At 52.2% G+C, this 25,957-nt stretch overlaps 11 protein-coding genes across 11 annotated transcripts; 5 read left to right on the top strand and 6 right to left on the bottom strand.

Moving 5' to 3' along the window:
• Window positions 1–313: 313 nt before the first annotated feature.
• On the bottom strand, window positions 314–1,210 carry BO79DRAFT_255479 (Mpv17/PMP22 family protein; the record flags this gene model as incomplete). The annotated part of the gene is made up of 4 exons (XM_025686131.1): window positions 314–370; window positions 427–693; window positions 751–1,026; window positions 1,106–1,210. The coding sequence occupies 4 exons, from the start codon at window positions 1,208–1,210 to the stop codon at window positions 314–316; spliced, it is 705 nt and encodes a 234-aa protein (XP_025539115.1).
• Window positions 1,211–2,923: 1,713 nt separating this feature from the next.
• On the top strand, window positions 2,924–4,777 carry BO79DRAFT_266326 (uncharacterized protein; the record flags this gene model as incomplete). The annotated part of the gene is made up of 1 exon (XM_025686965.1): window positions 2,924–4,777. The coding sequence occupies one exon, from the start codon at window positions 2,924–2,926 to the stop codon at window positions 4,508–4,510; it is 1,587 nt and encodes a 528-aa protein (XP_025539114.1). The 3' UTR covers window positions 4,511–4,777.
• Window positions 4,778–5,085: 308 nt separating this feature from the next.
• BO79DRAFT_173752 (uncharacterized protein) lies at window positions 5,086–6,214 on the top strand (the record flags this gene model as incomplete). The annotated part of the gene is made up of 2 exons (XM_025679698.1): window positions 5,086–5,356; window positions 5,443–6,214. The coding sequence occupies exons 1-2, from the start codon at window positions 5,145–5,147 to the stop codon at window positions 6,212–6,214; spliced, it is 984 nt and encodes a 327-aa protein (XP_025539113.1). The 5' UTR covers window positions 5,086–5,144.
• A 227-nt stretch (window positions 6,215–6,441) lies between these two features.
• BO79DRAFT_18438 (uncharacterized protein) lies at window positions 6,442–7,449 on the bottom strand. Its single transcript, XM_025680321.1, has one exon. The coding sequence runs from the start codon at window positions 7,165–7,167 to the stop codon at window positions 6,544–6,546; it is 624 nt and encodes a 207-aa protein (XP_025539112.1). The 5' UTR covers window positions 7,168–7,449; the 3' UTR covers window positions 6,442–6,543.
• Window positions 7,450–8,190: 741 nt separating this feature from the next.
• Window positions 8,191–11,426, top strand: cdc48 (AAA family ATPase CDC48). Its single transcript, XM_025681135.1, has 6 exons — window positions 8,191–8,482; window positions 8,547–8,574; window positions 8,643–8,698; window positions 8,760–9,009; window positions 9,077–10,568; window positions 10,619–11,426. Exons 1-6 carry the CDS (start codon window positions 8,433–8,435, stop codon window positions 11,203–11,205), a joined length of 2,463 nt encoding a protein of 820 aa, XP_025539111.1. The 5' UTR covers window positions 8,191–8,432; the 3' UTR covers window positions 11,206–11,426.
• A 207-nt stretch (window positions 11,427–11,633) lies between these two features.
• Window positions 11,634–12,318, bottom strand: BO79DRAFT_237917 (uncharacterized protein; the record flags this gene model as incomplete). The annotated part of the gene is made up of 1 exon (XM_025684754.1): window positions 11,634–12,318. The coding sequence occupies exon 1, from the start codon at window positions 12,261–12,263 to the stop codon at window positions 11,634–11,636; it is 630 nt and encodes a 209-aa protein (XP_025539110.1). The 5' UTR covers window positions 12,264–12,318.
• Window positions 12,319–12,946: 628 nt separating this feature from the next.
• Window positions 12,947–14,067, top strand: BO79DRAFT_266320 (uncharacterized protein). Its single transcript, XM_025686964.1, has one exon. The coding sequence runs from the start codon at window positions 13,124–13,126 to the stop codon at window positions 13,991–13,993; it is 870 nt and encodes a 289-aa protein (XP_025539109.1). The 5' UTR covers window positions 12,947–13,123; the 3' UTR covers window positions 13,994–14,067.
• A 2,530-nt stretch (window positions 14,068–16,597) lies between these two features.
• BO79DRAFT_18410 (adaptor protein STE50) lies at window positions 16,598–18,559 on the top strand. The gene is made up of 3 exons (XM_025680303.1): window positions 16,598–17,064; window positions 17,139–17,300; window positions 17,372–18,559. The coding sequence occupies exons 1-3, from the start codon at window positions 16,782–16,784 to the stop codon at window positions 18,409–18,411; spliced, it is 1,485 nt and encodes a 494-aa protein (XP_025539108.1). The 5' UTR covers window positions 16,598–16,781; the 3' UTR covers window positions 18,412–18,559.
• Window positions 18,560–19,603: 1,044 nt separating this feature from the next.
• Window positions 19,604–20,020, bottom strand: BO79DRAFT_18403 (uncharacterized protein). The gene has a single exon (XM_025680298.1). It carries the CDS (start codon window positions 19,924–19,926, stop codon window positions 19,696–19,698), a length of 231 nt encoding a protein of 76 aa, XP_025539107.1. The 5' UTR covers window positions 19,927–20,020; the 3' UTR covers window positions 19,604–19,695.
• Window positions 20,021–20,152: 132 nt separating this feature from the next.
• On the bottom strand, window positions 20,153–23,359 carry BO79DRAFT_218116 (Na+/H+ antiporter Nha1; the record flags this gene model as incomplete). The annotated part of the gene is made up of 1 exon (XM_025683401.1): window positions 20,153–23,359. One exon carries the CDS (start codon window positions 23,357–23,359, stop codon window positions 20,153–20,155), a length of 3,207 nt encoding a protein of 1,068 aa, XP_025539106.1.
• Window positions 23,360–24,251: 892 nt separating this feature from the next.
• On the bottom strand, window positions 24,252–25,879 carry BO79DRAFT_218115 (uncharacterized protein; the record flags this gene model as incomplete). The annotated part of the gene is made up of 7 exons (XM_025683400.1): window positions 24,252–24,599; window positions 24,819–24,980; window positions 25,120–25,188; window positions 25,459–25,547; window positions 25,641–25,678; window positions 25,752–25,804; window positions 25,862–25,879. 7 exons carry the CDS (start codon window positions 25,877–25,879, stop codon window positions 24,252–24,254), a joined length of 777 nt encoding a protein of 258 aa, XP_025539105.1.
• Between the last annotated feature and the right edge of the window lie 78 nt (window positions 25,880–25,957).

The following is a 25,957-nucleotide window of genomic DNA, read 5'->3' as shown; positions in this document are numbered from 1 at the left end:
AGAGAATAGAAAACCGATAAAACATATTCATCATAACAGGGGCAGGGCAAACATATCTTCATCTCGACGCCAGAGCTCCATCATCAGAGGTATATCCGGGTCAGATTAGGATGTCATGGGGGTAATAAAATGTATGACAGGGAAAGGGTGGACTTTCCGATAAGGTGGCTGGGCTGAGGCAGCCGCTCATTCCGGCAGTCTCTCGGGTTCGGGAGACGTACCCGAGTGAACGGACTGCTCTAACTGACCATTATTGGAAAGTCCACACTGCCCTGTCGGTAGTCATAAGCTAGATACAGTATATTTACATCGTTTACCGGTAGTCGCCCTTGTCGTACTCGCTACCGGGTCCACGGCGTTGGTCGTAGCGCTGTCGTGCTAAGGTTAGCGACTGGTCGCGTCGGGATCGTCACGTAGTTGGTTTACCTTGCGGAGAGCCTCAAGACGCTTCTTCTTGGTGTGCGTGTTGACGTAGGTTCCAATGACGAACCCGACAATGTTGAAGAAAGGCACCCAGGTGTGCTCGGGGAGGAACTTCTGGGCAAAGGCCAGCGCGATGGGCGAGGTGACCCAGCTGACCTTCATGACGGGCATGAAACCGGCCCGCACGGTAGCGCGGACCTGGTGGAAGGTGCGCGCGCCCGCGATAACTGCCATGCAGCACAGGTACACGGCATTTTGGATGGGGGAGACCTGCGTCGCGTCAGCATTCCAAGCGCACGTCAAAATGGAGTTTCAGATCGGACATACCAACAAGTTGCTGGCGAGGATCTGCAGGATCTTGGCCTTGATGCTAGTCCGGCCAGCGAAGACCCGCTGCAGAATTCCAATGAGGAAGTGGCCCAGCGGGGCGCTGATGAACATTCCGTAGAGGGCCATCTTGGGGACGCGGGCGCTGAAGTAGTGACCGTGCTTGCTGACATCATGGGCGATCCACGAGGCCAGGATTTCTTGCAAACTGGACAGGACACCGGAGGTCAACATCTTGGTGCGCAGGGGGTTCGACTGCAGTTGGCGAAGGTATAGCTATAATGAACGCGCATTGTCTCAATCAGTGGGCTGTAAACACGCATCGGTGGTGCGATTACACAGGCGCAAAACATACAGCGAGATAGCCATCGCCAGTCAACCGGTTTCCAACCTTGTGGACCAATTCCTTTGTATCCTCCCGTATCGAGGTGACGGCCTCGTCCTGGAACTTGGCAGACATTTTTGCTGATCTGGTGGGAGTGGTTGAGGGTGTGGTTGAGGGTGTGGGTGAGGCTGAAGGTGAGGAAAGAGAAGAAGATTAAGCGCGCGCGATATGGTCAATTAAGAAGGACGGGAGCCAGAAGACGATAAAGTCACGAAGACGGCAGCTACGGAAATTACGGGACACGGTCAGCCAAGCCAGACAAGGGAGTGGGGTGGGAACCACAATGGAGATTTGGTGGAGATGGATAACAAGAGGAAGAGGATTGAAGTGGGTTTTGGGTTGGGGAAAGAAGGTAGGACAGACAGACAGACAGACAGACAGACAGAGGTGAGGTGAGATTTGAGATTAGGTGGAAAACATGGGGTTGGCGACGGAAGATGCGCTGTCCCGCATAGAACGGCAGGGAAAAGGAGGAGCAGGGGGGGGAAGAGGGAGATGAGATTGTTGGCTGATGGATGATTTGTTGATGGGCAGCAACAGCATCCGCCAGCCAAAACAACTAGTAACTTAACGAGGCTAAGGAACGAACGGGAACGAGTCAAGGGAAAAGGAAGGAGGCTGGTTTGGTTTGTTCGGGAAGATGAGCCAAAGCTTACTTACCGAGGTCGGAAGAGTTCCTGAGCGAGTTGGAAATGAGATGCAGCAAACACAGACAATAATATGGGGAAGGTCAACGCGGATAAGAGCAGTGAGAGAGACCCAGTCAATAATAATAGTTAATCCACGGATCAATTCAATGGAGGGACCAACACCTGCCCTAAGCTGACAGGAGACAGGAATCTAGTTCCAACTTCACCAAACACAGCTAGTCAAGTCAATTCGACTAGTGAGTGAGTAGATAGTTAGTAGATAGCAGTGATTAAAGTATTGTTGCTGTTGGGAATGTGGAGGAGGAAAGCAGTCAATAATTAAAGACAATAATAATAATTTCACTGTCGGTCACTTCATCGGCAAATGGCGAATGTCGCCGCTTTAATACCCGGACCTCGGGCTGCCCGCCTTTCGGTCAGCTCCGACATGCGGGCAACCATCTATCTTAAGGGTTCCCATGTCCACCTTTCCGATGCCTCGCTATATTTGCTAATATTCTCTGCAATTTCCAGGCATTATCTGAATCTGGAATATATATATATATATAGTATTGGTCTCATTATGAGCGCTTTTCAGGCTTATCTCGAAAATCCGGTATTTCCTGATGGTCTATACCCTAAGAGGAAAGGCACTGGCCCAAAAGGTGCACGCCGAGTGCAGCCAGGAACAGAAAATAATTCAGCTTATTTTCAATATATCACTCATCTTTGGGTATTCTTCTGATTTTATGTCTGCTCTGCACAGTTCCTATCCACTAACAACTGCACAGGTAGAAAATGTAGCTCATATAATGCTGCTTATATAGAGATGAATGCTTCATCACAGCCCTAGGCCTTGCCTTTATGGCACTCCCAATCTGTAGGCCATGTGCATGTTAACCTAGCGTTCACAATGCGTCTGCTACCGTGCTGGCAAGCATCTCATTGCGAATGCTCGTTTGAAGCGTTTGAGTGCCGAGCCCTTTGGACCCGGTCTGTGGTGAAGAGGCCTAACACGTCCACATCTCACACGATGTCTCAACGAACACTCAGACGTGTTTCCTTTCCTCACAGGAAGTCTTCATCATCAGAAGCCATCCTTTGAATCATCGTTTTCATCGTTGTGTCATACCAGGTCATCTCAACTACCTGAAGAATCATGTCTTCTAGGTTATCTGTGGACGAGGAGGAACGTCAGGAGAGCCCTTCGGAAAGGTCAGACTCACCACCCTCTCAGCTAGTCTTCCTCCCACCCCCCGATAGCGAGCCTTCGTCTGTGAGATGGGATCTGAATGCTACTTTCGAACCGGTGGTTGATCCGTTTTTCAACCTTGTGGCTCGTCGAGATGATGGCAGACCCTGTCTCTTCCCTCCGTTCTCGGGGTGGAATGAGGACGAATCTAGAGCTTGCGGTGACCCCTTTTGCAAACACGATGTCGTCGTTCATGAGCATGCACTTGACAAGCACGAGACATGCGAGTCCTGCGGCCTTGTCCCGGCGCTCGGTTGGTTCTATCGTTGTGGTGTAGATATCACCGGCTTCTCCCACCGCATGGATCCTGGCCAGGCCCCCGTCCTCAGTCCTTGGATATCCGACGCCATCAAGGCTGGTCACTACACGGAAATACAGGAGAGAATATTGATGTGGCAGAAACTTAGGGTCCTGCAGACAGTTGCCGCAGAACACTCCGAACATCTTGTTGCTTTCCCTGTGACAGAAGTCATCTATGGCATAGGCGATGACGATGACGACGAGAATCCCCATGTCGATTTTGTCGAAGACGTCTCAAATACCGATCCAGACCAGTTTGCCGAAGACCGCCCCTTGCTACAATCGTCAGTCTACCCTCCTTGCAGCCATCGCGCCTGCTACAACTGTGCACCTCATCTTCAAGAACGAGCATGGGGCAGCATTAATGAGGTGTGCAGAGACACGACAGTTAGGGCTCCCAGTCAGTGGGACCTGCGTGACCGCAGCATATCGGATGCAAACATTGTCAGGAACTTGGGACTCCAACGTTTCTCACCATCACGTTCTAGAGCTGAATCAAGCACATCGCTCGCTGAGGACAGTAAATCACCATCGGCCCTGTTGAAGAAGCTTGTGGATAAGGCAACCAAGAGTTCCGGTTCCTCTAAAAATGCCAAACCGACTACCACCGTTCTTCCGGTCCTAACTGCCCAAGTTGCTGGGTCCGTTGCTGGTTGTTTTACCAACGCCCCTCCTACCGCATCAGTTGTTGCTCGATCTACAGAACCACTCGCTACTCCATCTGCTCAGCTATCTACTCAGCCGTCTGCTGCACCACTCACCGCGCCCCCTCCGCCTCCGCATCTTGAAATTCCCGAGTGGCTCATGGCAAGTGGCAGTTCTTCTGGCTCACTTTCCACCAGCTCAGGCGCTAGGAACTCGCAAGCAGGGTCGTCGCAAGCAGGACCATCTGGAACGTCTCGACGGACCCCTACTTTCTCACGACAGCCAGCGACGGCCCAAGGCGCATGGAACAGTATAAACAAGCATCCTCGCCGCCCGAATGTCAGTTTCCGCACCCCGCGTACCATCATTAGAGTCCCGGCAACCGTGAATGAGGAACACGAAGAAGATCATTGGTCCGGAAGAGGTCATGAAGATGAAGAAGACGATGCTGATGAAGACTACAACGAGGACGATGAAGATGACGAGTCGGGTGGCTGTCTCCTTGATCTCGCTTCTCGTGCAGAGGAGGACAGAGAACACCGTTCCTGAAGTAATGATCGACAAAGATACGAGCGCCCACAAAGCAACAAATATTATTGGCATACAGCCAGAAAGATATTCAGCCAGTGGTGACGGCAATCAAGTTGCTACTACTATTACGATGATCCGCACTTCGCGGGATGAGCACGGAATCTTAGTTCCTGCGTGAAAACTACTTTTCCTTAAGTAACTAATGTGGGGGTACGAAAATTTCCTTTTCATGTAATTTCTCATATGCCTGAGCAGAATATGCCGACAGGTCAATCAATAAATCAGCAAAACACTTCTCTCAGTAACTAATTAATCATCAAAATAATGAAATGGAATCTCCAGTTTGTCATTATCTAAGTGTTGATAATTGGGGGATACTTACTTCAATATCTAATCACCACATCTAATCTGTAAAAACCCACACCGTCGGCATCCCCCCAACCGCGGCAGGTCCATCCATCCACCCACCAGGACCCATCATTCCGAGCCAATTCCGAACCTCGGCACCGCGCCAAGCGCAGCTGCTGGTCAGATGCTTGGATTGACGATCACGCTCGCTCTATTTCCCCCCATGACAATAAAGTCCCCGAACTCCCCAGTGTCCGCAGACCTCAGCAATGTCGACATAATTACCACCGCGAGAATAACCACCATGGCCGAACACGAACCCGAACCCTCTTCTCCACCCGCTGCTGTCGCGGACCACGAAAAACACAATGAGGGGAACACGGTGAGCAGTCCCCCGCAGGACGACTGCTCACCATCACCACCACCACCGCCGGTATCGTCAATAACCGGCGCTCGATGTCACCAGCTGCTGGCAGCTCTCAAGGCGACAGACCGGACAGTCGACCGGTTCGATAGGTGAGCTACTGCTCCTCTCCTATCCCCCAAACCAAGCACCTCCGAGCTTCAATCCCACTAACTCCGACACCCCCCACACACAACAGACTCATATCCACCGCCGCGGGCCAGGAACGAGTCCTCGCAGTAACAGGCTATCTCGCACACACACTACATCACATTCTCACATCGGCGCCATGGATCGCATTCCAAGCGCGTCTCAGCCTGCTCGCTCGTCTACGAAACAACCCTAAACCTCCCGCAAATACCACTACCACATCCTCCTCCAAACCACCCCTCCTCGCTCTCTCCTCCCTCATGTCCGAAACCCGCTTCACCCTCCGCCTCCTCGGCCTCTTCCCCCTCTGGACATGGGGCTCTCACACCCTGAAACACCCACCGGCAGATAAACCCCTCTACATCCTGACGTTGCTGCAGGTGTTCGTCAACGTCATCTACCAGGCGCTCGAGAACGTGGGATATCTTGCGCAGAAGGGGATCGTGTCGAAGCGGTTTGTGGATCGGTGGGGTGGGATTGATAAGTGGTATATTTGGAGTACGAGGGCGTGGTTTGGACATATTTTCTTTCAGTTTTTTGTGCTTTGGAGGGGGACTGTGTTGAGGAGGAGGAAACAGATGGAGGAGGAGGGGGAGGTTGGGGTTGAGGGTGTTAAGGGGAAGGAGGAGAAGAGGAAGGCGCTGAGGAAGGAGATTCGGGCGTGGAGGAAGAGTCTCGTTAATAATGTTTGTTGGGCGCCGTTGTGTCTTCATTGGTGCTTTGAGAAGGGCATTGGGTTCCCCGAGCATTTGACCGGGTTGGTTAGTTTTATGGCGGGGGCTTGGGAGGTTTGGGATTCTTGGGTGGCTACGGGGTTGTAGTAGGGGATGGGATTGGGGTGGGTTTCATGTTGTATTGAGCGATTATTGCATATGATTCTTTTTCTTCTAGTTGTTCTTGGCAGGGTGGTATACTATAGATTAGATCGGGATGGAGAAGACGGATAGTTTTACTAGCTTATTATGCTAGGAAAGGTCTCATCTATCCATGTAACACATCCAATTATTTACCAAGCCAACACCTGACACCCGAGCAAGTCATAGTCGTCGTACAAATAGACAGTCTAGATCCTTCAACCGACCAAACGCCAAGTAACCAAGCCAGAACGTCTACTCATTGGATCCATGTTCCCAGCAAGCTGGACCACCCCCTAAGCATTCGGTGCCGACGTTCTCGCCAAATCGATCGTCGACGCGCGCTGAGCCGCAAGCATATTCCGATATATCTGGCTACACAAAAGTCCATCCATAGGCCAGGTATACAGACCTTGTTCTGTCGACGGAAGCTCATTCATCGCCTCGTCCACCTTTTCTTGGTTCCAGACGAACGCCCCCGCATCGACAATCCGCACACTGCTAATATCGTAGCCCTTGAACGAGTCCAGCTGAGTGACATGTGCCCGCACATCGACAAGCCTCATGAGCCCGCTCTCATATTCGTAGATCCTGTTGCGATGTTCTTCATTCAATCCGAGGATGAGCATCCCTTCGACTCGGTGCTGTGGGTCCTCTGAGGGCAGCATGACGGGTGTGCTGTCCGGGCTGAAGTGGTAGAGCTTGAACCCGTACACAGTTGCGTGCATCATGCATTTGGCGATGTCCGTGGTCTGCGGCATGTCGAGGAAGTATTTTAGTGCCGTGGGGAGCATGAGGACTCCGTAGACGAAGCGAGCTGCGCAGCCCGGCTTCTCGAGCAGATGGTTTACCTCATCGTCTGTCAAGGTGTTGTTTCGCGCTTGCAGGAAGTCCGAGGGGTAATCAGCCTTATCGTCCATGGCTTGGAGCTATAAGGGTGGGCCAGGTTAATCAGATGAGGCAAGCAAACGATCTATCAGTAGTAGTATCAGTGGTCCCCTGATGGAGAGTCTCGTGTTCCGGAAAATGTCTCAGTGTGATTAACATTCACTCATAAAGGGGGTTGGTTTAAAAAGATGGTAACGGATAGGTGATGAGAATATAGCTATACAAGGCCGTTAACACAAAATTATATATCCATGGCCATGTTGGACAGGCTGTTGCTGTGAATACTCATTTGCTCGAGTCACCAGGACTGGTCGAGCTGTTGCCCCGGCGTGCAAACATAGCCCTGTGTGCACATAGCACTATATAGGGGAGCAGTATTCTGATGAACTCGCCAACTGGGGGAAAGACGGGTTCACACGGCTCTGGTCAGTTCGATGGTACATGTATACCCTTGTCTGCCGAATAGGGAAGTCCCGTTCATAGGCAGCAAGTTGCCGGCAAGGCAGTCGCCGCCCACGACAAGGCTATTGTCCTGACAGTGCCTTGGGCATGGTGATGCAGAGCCAGAGACAGCCTGGGCTGGTCCAGGCTGACTGATGCCATGCCCCGGCTGTCATAGAAGCACTCCGTGCATGCATGCAGGGAGGATAGCTGCCTCAGGCAGAGGTACAGACACAGACACAGACAGACACAGACACAGTGTTACCGGGCGGTGCAATGCACACGCATATCCCCGACAGTCACAGCAGAGTGAGGGGGGAATAGCCACAGTGACTCATTTTGTGCAGAGTATCATGGCTTATAAAGCAACGATGGAGTAGAAACACCTGAATATTAGTTAACCCCAGATAAATACTAGTTAATCGTAGTAGTGGTTAGTTGGGGGACGATCAAGAGTGGATACGACCGGCTTCCATACGCTTCTCTCTCCTCCCCAGGCGGTGGCGGCAACCGGGTTTGGTGGCTCGTGAATCTGCAACAGCTTAAGTCATCAAGCCCCGGTAGGGCCTGGCACTATCGTCACCTCTTAACTGGAGCTCTCTCTCTGCCATCCTCCGATCTCACTTCCAACTCCCTCCCCCTCTGCCATCCCATCTCATCCTGTCAATTTACTTCCCTCCCTCCGCCATCTCTTTCGGTCTGGTGGGTTTTGTATCTCTGTTTCGTTTTCTCATTCCCCTTCATTTTCCTCTTTGTCCCTGTTGCCGAGCTTCACCAAATCCGGTACAGCGACAGTCCTTGATACGTACCCAAGTGTCTACGTTGCTTTACGCGCCTTATCCAGCTTCCCCTCAAGATGAGCGCAGAACCCGATCACACCCACGACAAGAAGAGGGTGAACCTCCAGTACGTGATGGAACCTCTGGCATCAACTTCTCCATCGTTCCAAGAAGCTAACCTCATCGCACAGTGACGCCTCCGGCGCCGACAAGAAAGAGGTAAAGACTTTTGTCTGCAGAACGGGAAGGGACCTTGATGGCGAATACTAACAACCACCGCGAAATAGGAACTCGACACCTCGACGGCTATCTTGAAGAAGAAGAAGAAGCCCAACTCCCTCATGTAAGCTAGCTCTGGCCTTGGTGCGGGGATACTGGTTGGGTACTGACTGTCTGGGTGCTAGTGTCACCGATGCCGTCAACGATGACAACTCCGTTATTGCTCTCTCCAACAACACAATGGACACCCTCCAGCTGTTCCGGGGTGACACCGTCCTCGTCAAGGGCAAGAAGCGCAAGGACACCGTTCTGATTGTTTTGGCCGATGATGATCTTGATGATGGAAGCGCTCGCATCAACCGTGTTGTGAGACACAACCTGCGTGTCAAGCACGGCGATATCATCACCGTCCACCCCTGCCCCGACATCAAATACGTGAGTTCTACTGCTCTCGGCGTTATCCAAGCGACTTCTTACTGACCTCGCTTGTTCTCATCTACAGGCCAAGCGTATTGCCGTTCTCCCCATCGCCGACACCGTTGAGGGCCTCACTGGCTCCCTTTTCGATGTCTACCTCGCCCCCTACTTCCGCGAAGCCTACAGACCCGTGAGACAGGGAGACCTGTTCACAGTAAGAGGTGGTATGAGACAAGTGGAATTCAAGGTTGTTGAGGTGGATCCCCCAGAGTATGGCATCGTCGCCCAAGATACCATCATCCACTGCGAGGGTGAGCCGATCCAGCGCGAGGATGAGGAGGGCAACCTCAACGAGGTCGGTTACGACGACATCGGTGGCTGCAGGAAGCAGATGGCTCAGATCCGTGAACTGGTCGAGCTGCCCCTTCGCCACCCCCAGCTCTTCAAGTCCATCGGTATCAAGCCTCCCCGTGGTATCCTCATGTACGGTCCTCCGGGTACCGGTAAGACTCTGATGGCTCGTGCTGTGGCCAACGAGACCGGCGCTTTCTTCTTCCTGATCAACGGTCCCGAGATCATGTCCAAGATGGCCGGTGAATCCGAGTCCAACCTGCGCAAGGCCTTCGAGGAAGCCGAGAAGAACTCCCCTGCCATCATCTTCATTGATGAAATCGATTCCATCGCCCCTAAGCGTGAGAAGACCAACGGTGAAGTCGAGCGTCGTGTCGTCTCTCAGCTTCTGACCCTGATGGACGGTATGAAGGCCCGCTCCAACGTGGTTGTCATGGCCGCCACCAACCGCCCCAACTCCATCGACCCCGCCCTCCGCCGTTTCGGTCGTTTTGATCGTGAGGTCGACATCGGTATCCCCGACCCCACTGGCCGTCTGGAGATCCTCTCGATCCACACCAAGAACATGAAGCTGGGTGATGATGTCGACTTGGAGACCATTGCCGCCGAGACCCACGGTTACGTCGGTTCCGATCTTGCCTCTCTGTGCTCTGAGGCCGCCATGCAGCAGATCCGTGAGAAGATGGATCTGATTGACCTCGACGAGGACACCATTGACGCGGAGGTCCTGGACTCTCTGGGTGTTACCATGGAGAACTTCCGTTACGCCCTCGGTGTCTCCAACCCCTCCGCTCTCCGCGAGGTTGCCGTTGTCGAGGTGCCCAACGTCCGTTGGGAGGACATTGGTGGTCTGGAGGAGGTCAAGCGCGAGCTCATCGAGAGCGTGCAGTACCCTGTCGACCACCCCGAGAAGTTCCAGAAGTTTGGTCTTTCTCCTTCCCGCGGTGTTTTGTTCTATGGTCCTCCCGGTACTGGTAAGACCATGCTTGCCAAGGCCGTGGCCAACGAGTGTGCTGCCAATTTCATCTCGGTCAAGGGTCCTGAGCTGCTGAGTATGTGGTTCGGTGAGTCCGAGAGCAACATCCGTGATATCTTCGACAAGGCCCGCGCCGCTGCTCCTTGCGTTGTCTTCCTGGATGAGTTGGATTCCATCGCCAAGTCTCGTGGTGGCTCTGTCGGTGATGCCGGCGGTGCCTCTGACCGTGTTGTCAACCAGCTCCTGACTGGTAAGTTAATTGTCTCGATTGTACCTGAGTAGTTGCTAACTTCCAAACAGAGATGGACGGTATGACCTCCAAGAAGAACGTGTTCGTCATTGGTGCCACGAACAGACCCGAGCAGCTCGATGCCGCCCTGGTCCGTCCTGGTCGTCTTGACACCCTGGTCTACGTTCCTCTGCCCGACCAGGCCTCTCGTGAGAGCATCCTCAAGGCCCAGCTCCGCAAGACCCCTATCGCTGGCGATATCGACCTTTCCTTCATTGCCAGCAAGACCCACGGATTCTCCGGTGCTGATCTTGGCTTCGTGACCCAGCGTGCTGTCAAGCTCGCCATCAAGCAGTCCATCGGCGCTGACATCGAGCGCCAGAAGCAGCGTGAGGCTCAGGGTGAGGATATCAAGATGGAGGACGAGGAGGTCGAGGAGGAGGACCCGGTGCCGGAGCTTACCCGGGCGCACTTCGAGGAGGCGATGAAGTCGGCCAGACGCTCCGTCAGCGACGTGGAGATCCGTCGCTACGAGGCATTTGCCCAGAGCCTGAAGAACTCGGGTGGCAGCAGCTTCTTCCGCTTCCCGTCGGCGGGTGAGGTGACGGACAACAACACGTTTGGTGAAGCCGGCAATGACGACAGCCTCTATGACTAGATTGGTTGCATGTTTCCAAGTTAGTTATCCATCTGCACTACTACTACTTAGAAACAGCGGGTTTTGAGGCCGGGATATAGCCCCGGTCGAAATTCGTATTGGGTTACAGTTTCCTTATCTTTTCCTTTCAAGTTCTGAGATTGCGAAGATCTGTCTCGCATACTGAGTGCCATAATATTAAGCTTAAAGAGTAAATGAATTGCACGTCTTGTTAGACAAACCCCCACTGTTGTACAAAGGAATGAGGCATGCATACATGCCCATGCTGGTATCAGGATAATGCAACGCCGTCCGTAGTAAACCACCAAAGCAACGCCTTAAGCAATAGCCTGACAAGAAGTATCCAGATAAACCAAACCCAAAACACCATTCCAACACGCCAGCCACAAAACAAACGCACCACATCACACAGACAAGCCATCCACATATCATTTAACCTTACTCCCCGACTTCGACTCCTTCTTCACCTTCTTCACCGGACTCGCCGTATCCCCCCCACCATCCTTACTATTCTTCGACCCCTTACCCCCTCCACTCCCACCACCACCCTCCTCCTTATGCCCATTCTCAACCTCCCCCAAAATATCCCCCCCATCCTCCGCAACCACCACCTCCCTCAACATCTCCTTTAACGCCCTAACCCCCTGCTCCACCACCGCCGACGGAATCCTCACATCAAACGCCTCCAGATCCCCAATGCCACCACTCCCGTCCTCGTCCCCACCACTATTATTATTATTATTATTATTCCCATTGCTTTGTTGTTTCGCTTTATTCGCCTCCGCTAGGACAGGATGTTTCCGCCCCTCCGCGGACGCTACTACCGCTTCGAATACCTCGTCGAATCGCTCGCATCGTCCGCCGCGAAGGAGTTCCTGCGCGAGTTTTCGGATCCGTTCTGTCCAGCCGAGACGTTGGAGTGAGCTGAGGAGTGTGGCGTGCAGGTCTTCGAGTGCGGGTGTGCTGGTTAGGTGCTGGAGGAGGTCGGATTCGAGGTCGGTGGTGGTGGTGGAGGATGTGGTTGTGGTGGGTTGGTTGGGGGAGGAGGAGGAGGGCATTGTTGGTTTTGGAGATTGGAGAGTTGGGGTTGGTGTAGTGTAGTGTAGTGGTGGTTGAAGCGATGTGACGATGGGTAGGTAGGTAGGGTGGGCGCGGCGCGAAGCGGGATGAACTCGATGGAGGTGTAGCGCTTGCGTTTCGTATAGACGGTGGTCACCCAGACAAGGGAGATAGAATAGTCCGTTCGAGCTAGCGCAACAGGTATCAAAGTATATATGTATATATAAGCCCCAAGTCGATAGTAGCGTGCGACTCTTGCTCGTGGGTACAATGTCTGCGATCGCGATCGGTTAGCGGGTACGTACTACGGTTCTGGAAAAGATTGCGCGGGTTGGGGTAGCTTTCGCGGTATCCATGGGGGCGGGAGGGATTTATCTTTCTGTGTGTCTTACCTGTTTGGTTCGCGATGTGATAGGGAGCGTCGGAGCAGGAGGTGTAAAGGCAGAGAAAGAAGGGAAGGAGTTGAGGAGAAACTTGGGGGCGAAGAATAATCCTAGTCCGGGGAAAGGCGAGCCTTGCGGTCGTCGGAGGTCAGCGCAGGAACCGCCGATAAGATGGGTTGCCGCTTTTGATTAGCGGGAATGAATCTATATAGTAATGACCATGTTGAGAGGTCATGGCATGAATGTGGTCAGGCTTGTCGTTAATTTCTGGAGTGCTCTAAGAATGTATATTATAATGGGGTGAATTACGTGAAGTGCAAATGGTAGGGTATCTCTCACGGCGAAGCTGTTTCGCTGCTGCTGCTGCTGCTGCTGCTGCACATGACCGCTGGAGTTCTATCATATGCGCACAACTCCTGCAGCCAACAGACTAGACACCACCCACAGAGCTACTATCTTCGTTGAGCTCATCTATAATGAGCTATAACGATGATTCCGAGCTAATCGGACTTGGTCGAGTTGGACGCGTGATGCGCTTCGGAGACATTGCAGTCAAAACGGCCAATGTTTGGACTGTCCCTAAGGGTGCATCCGAGACGACGATTATCAGCTACGAGCAGACGACTGAGCTAAACAAGCAATCTCTAAAACATGAAGGGCATGTGTACAGCCATCTTGGGCATGTCCCAGGAGTAATAAAGCCCTACCACATCTCCGACACCGAGATACGAATGCCGTACCTACGCCAGGGTTCACTGAGCCGCTATCTACGTACTCACCATGCTAGCGTGGACAACAGTCGACGCCTACAATGGCTCCAAGAAGCTGCACATATCATCCATCAAGTCCACGAGCGGCGAGTATTGGTAGTCGATATTGCGACACGCAATTTCCTGCTTGATGAGGATCTTTCTCTCCAGATGTGCGATTTTACCGAATCTACTATTGTCGCGGACAATGAGGACATGGCAATCTTTGTGTCTGAAGACTTCGCATCAGTCAAGTCCGACATTGCGCGCTTTGGCTCGATGATGTACGAAGTTATCTCTGGAAAGCAATTTGAATTCTATGTTATACCCGACATCGAGACCGACCTAGACGATGATCCAGTGTCCAAGACATATAAAACCTGGCCGACCGATGACATACTCCCAAATACGAACCCTTTATTCATTCCTTGGGGATATCATCAAGCGATGCTGGTCCCGGAAAGAATTCCTCACAATGCGGGAAGTTTGCCACGCCCTAGAAATTTCCGGTCACAAAAAGCCAACGGATATTCTTACGGAAGGTTAGCCGCCTGGCATCGCATCGCAGCGCATCACACCGCACTGCATCTACTATAGGCGTGAATAGGCGCGCGCGACAGAGAACGCGGGGGCGTATCCTGAACATGGCTATTCAGGGTACATGATCCGATATAAATAGCATCCAACGGCGGTTGGCGTATCGAATGGACTTTGACCAAAATGCAATCATTGCGCCGAGGTGGGTATGGGTATACATATACTACTACATATTATACGAAACTTACGTAGACATACATGGGGCTCCACTACCCTCGAGGCACAAATAATTTCCCTCCCATTAGTTAAGTTGCTGCATGTAAGCAACAAGGAGGCAGGCATGAACGATGGCTGGCTGGCTCACACACCCACATGTTCGTGTAAGGTTTTTTTGCTGCGAGATGCCAGGGATTGAGGTGTCACAACCGCATTAAAAAAAGACACATGATTGCGGGATGGCTGGTTCTTAGTACTAGCTTCGCCAGCGAGGGAGGGATGTTGATAAGATGTACGAGGTAAGGCAGGTATCGTTCCGTTGTTCCGTCGTCCCCATGCATTGCAGGATGGACCAGATTCGGGCGCTTACTAGTAGTTGCTCCTTGATTCAGGTGGACAGCGCACGGTGAGGGGGCGAGGAATATAGTAGTAGGGTGCTGGTTTTTTTGCTCGTGCGTGCGAAATTATGCTGTTACTTACTATGGATCGGATATTTTGTCCCCGTCTGATGATGGGATCGGCGTGGCCGATGGAAAATCTCCTGAGATGGTGAGTAAATACTATTCAAGTTATAGATTGTTTGTGTTATACTGCCGCCTCAATAGCGGCGGCTCAATAGTAGAACACAAGCGTGCTGTGTTGCTCCGGCTGCTCCACAGTCATTGAACCCGTTCGGATGGATTGTTCTCAGCTGCAACGGATGAATTTCGGTGGTCAAGACTTTAGACTCGGCCGTTGTCTACAATCTGCTGTAGAAATATCGTTATTGACTCCTACACATAGGACCCTCGTCGACTATACGTAAGCTCTATCTAGTATCTACTAGCTGAGGTGGGGATATCGATGGTGCAAATAGACTTCTCCGGAGAGTCAGGTACACGGAGACAAAGCCCTTCGGCGATAGTATCCGAGGAAAGTTAAATATAGCACCGGCCATCCAAGCTCAAGTGGATTGGAGGTAAATATTGCTAGGAAAAAAAAAAGGGGCAAGGGGAGGAAGATGATGGAGACGAGTGGAAAAGAGTTTTTTTCTGATGGAGCCATGGATGTCCTTGCATGGACATTCATCGACAATTCAGCGTCGAGATGGGGAACGAATGGCACGATGACAGCGGAGGATTCGGACCCAGATAGCATCCGAAAACGTCGAGGCTCCGGCACTATTGAATTTTGACAGCGCCTGGCTTGAATAATAGTGGGCATAACCAACCCCCCTCTGTCCACTGGCCGTTAAGCCTGCCGGGCGATGCTTCTGGTTTGCATGAACCCCCATCGAGTCATCGACACTAGTAGCATTTGTGTGATAATAGTGCTGGTCACTAGGATGGGCGCTTCGTTAGTGTCCTCATTAAATCGCACGGAACTTCAGCCAGGGGATGGGGCCCCGTTTCCACCATTTGTTCTTCTCAGTTTTCAGTTTTCTGCTTGGAGCAATTGTTTGGCGCTTGGATCCGGCGATGGCTCTCCTTTTTTAATTAATTTTCTTCAACCCTGATTTTTTTTTTCTGGTTGGAGTATCCGCCCGTTGTCTGCGAGATGCGTCACCAAGTGATTTTTGCCCAGCATCTGGGCTGGGAACGAAGCAAGGATGAGGGATCCATTAACGGAGCCAGTTACTGGAGAGGGGGTCGGACTAAGCCGATAAACGGCTGACAGTAGATTCCGTAGATGCCATGGATCCCCATCATATGGCAAGACCAAGGATATTGACTTAACCCACTGGGATGATGATGATAAAATGGAGATGCCTGAGCTGTCTGTGTAGAATGAGAATGGATGTACAAGGAAAGTGAGCAGCGGAGAGTCCAGACCGGCATCACGTGTGGCGATCCAACTTTAGAAGCGCCTCTTGGTTTTCCCGTTCGGCGGTTCGTTGGACTCCGCGCCCAACCAGCTTCTTGTTCTGTTGCTCTCGTCCATCGGCTGCCTCTCATCTGCCTGTGGATGTCCACCCTTTCTTCTTTTGATCACCCCAGTTCATCGCTCGCTCTGCCTCGTGGTCTTTGATCTCACATTATTATCGCCCAACCAGTTATTAACAACAAGGGTGTTCATCATCATCATCATCTTCTCCCTTTTGGCCCATCTCATCATCCGGTTGGACCCCCAGAACTTTGGCCGAGCTTCCCCGCTCTCGCTGTCGCTGCATGCCTTGTTGGCCTCAGGATCCCCCCCCCCTCCGCTCCTCTTCCATCACGGCTGCTTTCCATGCTTCCTCGTACCTTCTACCACCTCGTCTTTACGCCTTCTTCCTCTCCACTAGCTCTTTTCACCTCCTCTCTCTCATAATTACCTCCGTTCTCCCGACTCTCCTCCTGATCAACTCCGCGCTTCGCACCTTCGGACCATCTTCACTGTCGGTGTCCTCATAACTCACCCGCTTTCCGTCCCTCCCGTTCATGTGGCACGCCTGCTCGACCAAGTTTGGCTCCCAACACTCTTCATCCGGGTCGTTAGTCCGTGATTGACAACTTCAAACGCCTTCTGTGCAACCGGACCCGTCCTTTGTGCTCAATCTTTGGCGACTTGTCTCGGGTCTAGAGGCTGGCGCTTCGCTGAGTCTGCTAGCCGGTCCGACGTCCTCCCCAGCCCCCTCCTCTACGTGTCTCTGGGCGTCGTCACCGTTACTTGAATGAATTCATTTGCCATGTCTCTCCATACCTCTTATCATGCCGACTCGGATGCGGACGACGAGTACGAGCGCAGCGTGATTACCTCCCCCCATCTGGCCACCGACTCCGAGGCCTCCCCTTCCGAATCAGAATTCCCGTCAGCAGAGCATACTCCCACGACCTTAGCCAATGTGGACGAGAATCCCCGATCGCCCCGAACAATCATCACGGAATGGACTGCTGAGGAATGTGCCAACTTTGTGGCCGCCCTTGGTCTCCGTCAATACTGCGCCGCGTTTTTAGGTGAGTCCAAGGGATCAAAACAAAGGCGCTAAGACTTCCGGGTCACTGACTGCGTGGTGTTTGTGTTACAATAGAAAATGAAATCGTCGGCGAAGCGCTCATTGCTTTGAAGCATGATGAACTCAAGGAGATGGGGATCGCGAGTGTGGGACATCGATTGACTATCCTGAAGAGCGTGTACGAAACGAAAGTCAAGCAAGATATTCCGATTGATGCAGATCACTACATTCCGCTTTGTATGTTCACGACTTCCCTGGCTTGCAGATACTGCCTGTGACCTGTCTTGCTAATGTGTTTACTTCGGTAGCTGCGGACCAAAGTATGAACGAAACCGCCACTCAGGACGATATTTCCCGGTTGATTCGGTCCATCCGCGTACGAGATGACCGTATCATGTCTATGGAGTCAGAAATGCGACGGATTGCAGAGGAATATCGTCGACTGCGCGAAGAGCTTCTGCCCGTGTTCAAGATGGCGAAAGACAAGTCGCAGCCGTTGCCCCCGCCTTCTTCTGTGCCAGGATCCGGGTCAGAAGGATACCACGATGGGCCGACGCTCACATCGCCATCCGGAATCACTCTGTTGGATCGTTCTGGGAGTATCCTATCTCGGACGTTCTCCAAGCGTAACCACACTGGCGGCACTACACCCAAAACCAACTCCCCTACCCATATTCCTCCGTCGATCCACGAGGGTCGCATGTACAGCGATGGGCTAGATCCGTCCACCGCGAATTCCTCCCACTTGACTATGCTGAACGGCAAGTCGCAATTATCTCCAGGCATTCCGTCGCCGACCTCGCCAGGTAATCAATATGCTCCACAGACCCTAGCCTCCCGGGCATATACACAACCGAGTTCCAGCAGCATAAACCATGTTTCTCATAACCACCACGACGATACCGCGGCGTCACAGTTGCGGCCGGATCGTCTAAACCCCACACCAACACAATCTACGCGCCCCGACATCCCCACTCGTTCAGACTCAAGGGCGACTCAGGATCCACCTAGTGTGGAAATCTTCAAGTCTTTCCGCGTGTCGATGGACGATCCATGCCACAAGGTCCTTCCGGCTGCACTCAAAAAGTACAACATCAACGCGGATTGGAAACAATATGCACTATACATTGTATACGGTGATCAAGAACGATGTCTTGGGCTCGAGGAACGACCACTCATTCTATTCAAACAGCTCGAAAAGGAAGGACGCAAGCCCATGTTTATGTTGCGAAAGCAGGTCCATCCCATCGATAGCGGCATGTATTCCGGGGGAGGGTCTGCACCGAATAGTGCCGGCTTTGAAGGGGGACGACAGGCACAGATCAATCTGCCCGGCGGTGTGCTGTGAGCAGCGCACCGCAGCATTATTCTCGATGGAAGCATCATCACGTTTAATTGTCGCTTGAGATACCCCCGGACCCTGACATGGGGTCATTTCATTCCTCCCATTCTTCTCGATCTTCTCTTAAACCGTTTATGCGGGCTTCTGTCCTTGTCTCGATTCATATCATCATCATCATATCAGCGGTGTTACGGTGTTGGGGATCCCGGAATAGGAAAAGCTCATAAATCAGCGTGGCATTTGTTGGGTTTCTCTCTGCACTACTATCTCTTCGTTCATACTGGCTACCTTATGTCTGAGTTCAACACATACTATTTACCATCTTAATTTCTCTGAATAAACTTCTGTCTACCTTTATTTCAAATATATCATGTCTACTTCCGGATTTATGCAGCATTCTTCGTGAATTTGTACTCATCGATGCCCACTTCAATATTCTCCACGCATATTTGAGAGATTTCGGCATAGATAGATAGAGATGGCTTACATTCACACCAGCATACTTGCCAATCTAATCAGAATCATTCCAGAAATATACCACTAATCATATCACAACTATCGACTGACTGTATGAGTAGTAGTGTTACATGACATATATTACTACTCACTGGGTAGTTAATTATATTAAAGAATACTACTCGGTAATGGTAAGTAGCTGCACACGTTGTTTCCCTGAACTGAATCCACTATTACTTATCTATCTTCGAGAAATACATACTAATTGTTATTAGTACTTAGTAGTTACTTAGTACCCAGTCTGGCATATCCTCCGGACATAGTTAAGTATATCCCTTAGTCATGGCTTGAATGTACTAGATAGATATAACTTATGTGCTATATGAATTGTACTCACTACCTGGTTGGGCTTCACATGCTAGCTTATCAGTAGTTTAGTAATTACTACTACCGGTAGTAACTGCCAGGGTCTGAAAGTCGGGGGTGACTGTTTATCTCTATTCAACTGATAGTAACTCATGATAGGGGGGCAGGAGAAAGTATATTTTATTGCTGTGGCGTTACTACAGAAATCTAAACTTATCTGATAGTACCAAGTTTGGCTTTAAGTGGTCAGTACTATCTAGGTAGTTAGTAGTACTACTACCCTCACTGGTGAACTGATGTACTACTGAGCACTAGATTGACTTGTTGATAAAAGAAGGAAGAAATGAAGACACTGAAAGAAATAGTTATACTATGTCATATATGTACTTCTCGTACCCATTACAAGATCATGGTGCTAAACGTAGGCACCACAGGTCAGCAAGTCCATCCCATCCATCATTCTATCAGTCAATAACAGTAGCAATAGTACTGATCCACAGTACACCACAGCAAAAAGGCAGCTGGGCTGAGCTGGCTGGGTTGCACAGCGCGGGGCACCAGCAGGCGGTGGGTCACAAACAAATGCAAGTAAAAGGGTAAAGTAGTTACACAAAAAAAGTGAAAGCGCGCTCTATACATGATCGCATCCAGCCATGCATGCAAAACGAACACCAGATGCTCAAGAACAAGCAAACCCATAACCGAGCTCTAGGAAGGACCTGCTGATTCTTGGCTCAGTAGAAAAAGAAGAGCTTTCTACACCGCAAGGTGGCTTTAGTTTCACCGCCCTCCCCTTTTCTTTTGCCCCCCCCCTCTCCTTGGGCTCTTATATTACCCCCTTCAAGAGAATTCCCCTTTCAGCTTCACTGCCCAAAGTTCACTTTTTCCTTCACTCTATGTTTGCTGCATTTTTTGTGGGTTTGTCTCAATTTTCACGGCCTTTCTCGCCGCCCCAGGAGATGCTCCGTCGACTTTGACTGCGACTGTGTCGGTTGTATGGGGAGCTATTTTCTTGTCCCTCACTGGAGTTCTCGCCCGACTGTTGTCTGCTAGTTGGGGGCTTCGTGCCGTCGGCAAAGGAGACCTTCGCCTCAGCATCGTTGCCCTCATCGTCCGTTTCCTCTAGAAGAACATCCGGATCGTCGGAATCCTCCGAGTCATTGATTTCACCAAGCGCAGCCAGACGACGACGGCGTTCCGCTGGCGTTTCACCCGTGTCATCCAAATCCGCTTGCTGAGGAGGACGAGTAAGTCCGGCCGCTTCGCGAAGTTGAGCAGGCGGAATACGTTCCGTGCCATCATCATCGGAATCCCGTCGTGACCGGGGACGCGATCTCGGAGACGTGGATGTAGGACTGAGGTGGGAACTGCGACGCTCCTCGGCTGCTGTGCCACGTGTGAACCGTGCCAACGAAGCGGCAATGTCGCCGGGCACTTCCACGTCCGATTCGTCGTCCGTAAATTCGCTTCCGGTGCCGGATTCGTCATCTTCGGCGACTGGGGCAGGGGCAGGGGCAGGGGTAGGCCGAGAGGCCACTCCAGGGTCTGAACGGCGGCGCTCTTGCGATTCAGCCTTCTGAGCCTCCTGGCGAGCCGCCTTCTTGACCCGCTCGGGGGCATCGGTCTCTTCGACCACATCACGGCGTGCTTTGGGACCAAGGTTACGAATCTGTTGAGCGAATTCATGTTTGGTCATGCGGCGACCCTTGTGCTCGACGCCTCTCTTGCCAACATCATTGTCGTCAGCCAGGGTGAAACGCAGACCATCATCCGCCAGCCAGTCGTCTTGCGCAGCCTTGCGGGCGGCCTGCGATGTTTCGCCTTCCTCTTCCATACCGAACCACGTACCCATCCTTGTCAGTCCGCGACGAACAGGGGCATCCGTCTCAGGCTTATCCCCAGAAGGAATGGAATACTTCTTGATGACTTCTCCGTCTTCGTCCTCAACAATGATGGTGTTGCCGAACTGGTAGGCGTGAGCGGAGCGACCTTTGGCCTTGGCAGGCTTCTTCGATGCCTCTTCAGCCTTCTTCTTTTCTTCAGTCTTTCTGGCCTCCTTGACCTCTTGGTCTTCAGCACGACCCTTTCCAAGTCCAATCCACTGGCCGAAACGCTTACGAGCCTTGTCCAGCGGGTGCCCGGTCTTTTCGCCAATGGCCTGCTCAATCTCCTCTCCTTCGGTCTTGCCATGAGGTTGGCTGCGGGATTTGGCGTATTCATCCGATTGTTGCTGCAACTTCTGGCGTTGTTCTTCCATATGACGCTGTTGCTCCTCAGTGGACATATGACTGATATCCTCAACCTTGAGAACGTTGCCTTCTTCATCTTCCATAACCATGTTGTGACCTTCCAGATAAACTTCGAGCGCAGGCTCGCGTCCAAATTTATCGCCTTCCTTGGAGGGCGGGGACGCCTCGCGTTCGATCTTGTCGCGCTCCCTGGATTCATCACTCTTTTCCTTTTGCTCATCCGACTCCGTCTCCAGCGTGCGTTGAGGGGCAATGGCTGACTGACTGATCGGGCCGCCGGCGCCGTCGGTGCGTCTGCGACGTCTGCGGCGTCTCCGCGCAGATTTACCACCCGTCGACTCCGTATCTTCGTCGCGAACCCGACGCAGGAAATTACCTGGTACACCAATGGGGGGCAGGGTTCCCGGGGGATATTCCGGCTCATTCGACGATTCGTCCTCATCCGGTTTACGGAACGACATGGATCCTTTGGCAAGGGATTGCACGCGGGGCAAGCGGTTCATCCAAGAAGGACCCTCCTCGTTGGCGGTGGTGTAGGACAGCGTGATGGTCAAGGTGTTGATGCGCTTTCCGAGCGTGAACACGGCAATGGATGAACCATGGACCAAGATCGAGGAGATGACCATGAAGGTGGTGACGGGCCAGATCAGCTGTATGATATAGTAATTAGAACTTCCCGGACCTGGCAAATCAGCCTCAGACCAGGGCTCCGTGCTGTCCGATTCTAGCTCCGCCCGAGCCAGGATGGAAGCGAAGATGGCTCCGACACCAATGGGGCCGAAGTGGCCGGCGAAGAGGGCCTCGCGCCACGTTTTCACATCTGGGATGATAGGTTTCAACATCAACATGATGGGGATGCGGCGGAAGAAAATAACGAGGAGAGCGATGACTACGAGCCGCCACGGCACGAGCCCAATATCCGGGTTGTTGTAGTCCTCCCAAGGGATGATGGCTCCGAAGTAGACAAAGTAAGCCAAGTTGAGCAGGAGGTCGATGACGTTGGATACGTGCGACTCTTCTGTTTTCTCCGTAAACCAACCGTCGTTACTGAAGCCGACACCGGCCGAGAAACCTATCAGGAGATCGTCCATGCCCAGCAAACTACCTGAGCCGGCGCAGAAGACGGCCAGCACGAAGTAGAAGACCAGGAAACTCTCACGATCAATCAAGCCCTTGCGCTCGGCGAATTTGATGGAATGACGCGCGAGGTAGCCAATGACGAAGCCAAAGATTGCGCCGAACACGCACTCGTAGAGGATAGTGATGCAGAACCAGTTGAGCGACACCTCCCCGGCATTAGGGCGGTAGCGCCAGATGTAGAAGCCCAGGTAAATGAAGGGGAAGGCCATGCCATCGTTGCAGCCCGACTCAGCCGACAACAAGTCTCTCAAGTGCTTGGGAACTCGTCGCGCGAATTTACCTTTACCTACGACGGACGAGGCCAAGACGGGATCGGTGGCGGTGACGCACGCGGCGCACACGAGACTCTCCAGCCAGGAGAGGGGGGGCACCATCCACCAGATGAACAGACTCGTCACCAGCCAGCCCCAGGTCATGACGGGCACCAGCAGCAGAAAGACGGATTTCCAGTGACGTTCCATGTACGCCTTGGGTAATTCGACGCCGACGGCAAAACACTGGACGACCAGGACGATGCGAGAGCACTCGAGGGTGATCTTGTCGACATTGCCCCACGAGTTGGGATTAAACAGATTGGCCGCATGAGGCCCGAAAATGATACCGCAAAGGGTAGCCACGGTGGCTTCACCGATGTACAGCTTCTCCTTGACAAACAAAGAGCACAGCATGAACAGACTGGTGAAGCCACCTAGAATCATGTAAGCCAAATGCGGCTTATCGATGTCCAAATGGTCCCACGCCATGGTTGCGACGGGCGGACGGGATACCGAACTAGCTACAGAGGTCGTGCGGCGGGCGCTTGCTCGAGCTGCGGGATGGCTTGATTTAATTCCTCCCCGCGCAGCCCGTGATCTTCACCCCGATATAGCCTTGCACCAGGCGCCGTAAATCCCGGAATTACCTCCACCGATCGGACCAATGCGCAATTCAAGCAAGGGAGATCCACCTCAACTGTAGTCAACCAACGCGCCGGGTTCCCGCATACCTCGGGGGATCAGGAAACGCGGACCGAGCTGGAGGGCGACGGAGGCCGCGGAGAATAGGCGAGGACGGAGGAGGATAGGGAGGGGGGCGAGGCGGCGCGGTCGTTTCCAAGGGCGTTCGCGGGTGCGTCCTGCAAGGGGGGAAGATGAGATGCCTAGGTGAGCGCTGGACGTGAGATAAGTTCCGGGGAAAAGGAAGAAAAAGGGATGGTAGCAGAAGGAGAAAAAAAGGAAAAAGAGTTGGTCCGTGTAACCATCGAGAAGGAAAGTAGACTATGAAGTGGGAGGGAGGGAGGGTGAGTGAGAGAGAGAGAGAGAGAGAGAGGTTCCGGGCTTACCAGAAGAGGCAATGGATGGTTTATCCGGAAGATCTCCGATAATACTGACCGACTCCGCCAGAAAAGGGAACCGCTCAAGATGGAGAATAAAGAGAGAGAGAGAGGTAAATAGTTAAGAGGGATGCGGTCAGGGAAAAGAGGGAAAGACCGGGGAGTTAGGGGAGGAGTAAGTTAGTAAGTAGGAAGTAGGTAAGAGGAAATGCGTCCCAAGAAAAGAAAGGGCGGGAGAGAAGAGAAGAGAAGTAGTAGGGAAGTAGACTAGTAAGTAGTAGCAAGTAGAGACGGGGAAAGAAAAGAGAAGCTCCAGGTTTCTCTCAGCCCAGCACAAACATCAAGGCAGTAAAAGCGTGGAGGGACAAGAAAAAACCAAGAACGACTGGGCGTCTGGGCAAAGACTGGCGAATGGCCGGGACCAGAAGACCGGAAATTTCCTTCATGAAGATGATAGGGATACCAAGACCAAAACCAAGCCCGAGACCCAGTGCCCGAGCGGCATCGTGACGCTTGATTTGATGCGAAGGTTGGGAATGCAGCCCAGCACCCGAAACGAATGCGATTACGCAGGAAAAGGTGACGGGGGGCGAAGGAATCAGAAAAGCACGGATCAGACTGGGCGGGGAATGGTGCGAATAACTCTCTTTCTTTTCCCTATTTCTCTGCCACTGTAAAACTAAAGTTTAGTTTTAGTCAGTAGAGAGTGACTGAGTGAGAGAGAGTAAGAGGGAGGATCCATGGTCGTTCGCGGAACGAACAATTTTAAGGCTTGGCAGAGCGGGACTCTCGTTTTTAGATTGCTTCGTTTCCTCTTCTCGCCCGTTTCTAGTCACTTTTTTTCTTCTTACCCAGCTGTGTATTCTACACTCTACACATCCTCAGCTTACTCTCTCTCCCTCTCCTTCTCTTCCTTCATTTCCCGAGTATCCCTTGGCATTTACAAAGAGTACTTGGTTGGCCATCCCACTTGGTGACCTCGCGTAGAAGTTGAACCCGCTCTTCAACTCGGCTTTCTCTTTCTCCTTCCCGGTTCCTCCGGGACCTGATTCCTTCCATCCATCCATCCATCAGTAGTCACGATGTACTAAGTAGATAAGTAGCCGATTTTTCTTACTTCTCCCGAACATCAATCAGCAGCAGTACCACCTGTCTCTTTTGCCCCAGACTAGTTCCCCCGATCTGACCTACCGCTGGGGAGATTTCCCGTGTAACCTGGAAGATAGATAACTCGATAGATGGAAGGCCTAGATACTGTAACTAGCCAACTTTGTGGCATGTATCAGATGGATTGATGCAGGATAAGCTTGATCTCGTGTCAAACCCTCATCTCCATTGCTGCTCCAGACCATGACAGGTGTGAAGGGAGACCGTGTCACCAGTCACTTGTCACCAAAACATTCTCTTCATCATCATTCAACACATACACACCAGCTGGTACCAATCACGTACCATGACCTTTCTCTCTCTCTCTCTCTCTCTCTACATGAGATCGGGGCTGCACCACTGCACCAACATCACCCACCTTACCCGCTCGGGCAAGCCGGGGGGCTTATCGCTCTTCGCCCTGCGAGGCTGCCGAGACTTTTCCTGCCGGTCTTTATTGGCGGTGAGCCACACTAACCCGTTAGTGTCAGCTCCACAGTGGGGAGTAGCCCCTCCGTCCATCTGCCTCCTGCCCACTTGAACTTCTTCTCTCGCCCGCCACTTACGCTGCCTCGCCCACGGTCTCTTTCCGCTTAGTACCATTCTGGTAAGTCAGTGGTAGTTCAATCAATCCACCCACTTCCGTCTCCATTCCAGGTCCAGCGCTCTCCGATTACTCTCCCTCAGGGAAAGCACTCTGATTGACTGTTCCGGTTTGGTCTAGTGTGGACTAGATCCAGCGAGTCAGGTACCACCAGATACTTAGAACAGGTACATCTTCGCTTACTCCTTCTGTTGCCTTCATAGTGGACTCTACCGTTCAAGCTCTTCACTGGAACTCAGTAAGAATTGACTTGAAGTGCTCGCCATACCATCCAACTTA

The sequence above is a fragment of the Aspergillus costaricaensis genome (assembly GCF_003184835.1).
Source record: "Aspergillus costaricaensis CBS 115574 unplaced genomic scaffold BO79scaffold_17, whole genome shotgun sequence".
Classification (NCBI taxonomy): Eukaryota; Fungi; Ascomycota; class Eurotiomycetes; order Eurotiales; family Aspergillaceae; genus Aspergillus; species Aspergillus costaricensis.
This window is presented reverse-complemented; position numbering and strand designations above follow the sequence as displayed.

Bases quoted from the DNA above. Each gene is read 5' to 3' on its own strand.
- cdc48 (XM_025681135.1), top strand. From the start codon at position 8,433: ATGAGCGCAGAACCCGATCACACCCACGACAAGAAGAGGGTGAACCTC. The intron at 9,010-9,076 runs GTGAGTTCTACT...TCTCATCTACAG, and splicing joins CCTGCCCCGACATCAAATAC to GCCAAGCGTATTGCCGTTCT. The intron at 10,569-10,618 runs GTAAGTTAATTG...ACTTCCAAACAG, and splicing joins TGTCAACCAGCTCCTGACTG to AGATGGACGGTATGACCTCC.
- BO79DRAFT_18410 (XM_025680303.1), top strand. From the start codon at position 16,782: ATGAATTCATTTGCCATGTCTCTCCATACCTCTTATCATGCCGACTCG. The intron at 17,065-17,138 runs GTGAGTCCAAGG...GTGTTACAATAG, and splicing joins ATACTGCGCCGCGTTTTTAG to AAAATGAAATCGTCGGCGAA. The intron at 17,301-17,371 runs GTATGTTCACGA...TTACTTCGGTAG, and splicing joins AGATCACTACATTCCGCTTT to CTGCGGACCAAAGTATGAAC.
- BO79DRAFT_266320 (XM_025686964.1), top strand. From the start codon at position 13,124: ATGAGCTATAACGATGATTCCGAGCTAATCGGACTTGGTCGAGTTGGA.
- BO79DRAFT_18438 (XM_025680321.1), bottom strand. From the start codon at position 7,167: ATGGACGATAAGGCTGATTACCCCTCGGACTTCCTGCAAGCGCGAAAC.
- BO79DRAFT_18403 (XM_025680298.1), bottom strand. From the start codon at position 19,926: ATGGGTTTGCTTGTTCTTGAGCATCTGGTGTTCGTTTTGCATGCATGG.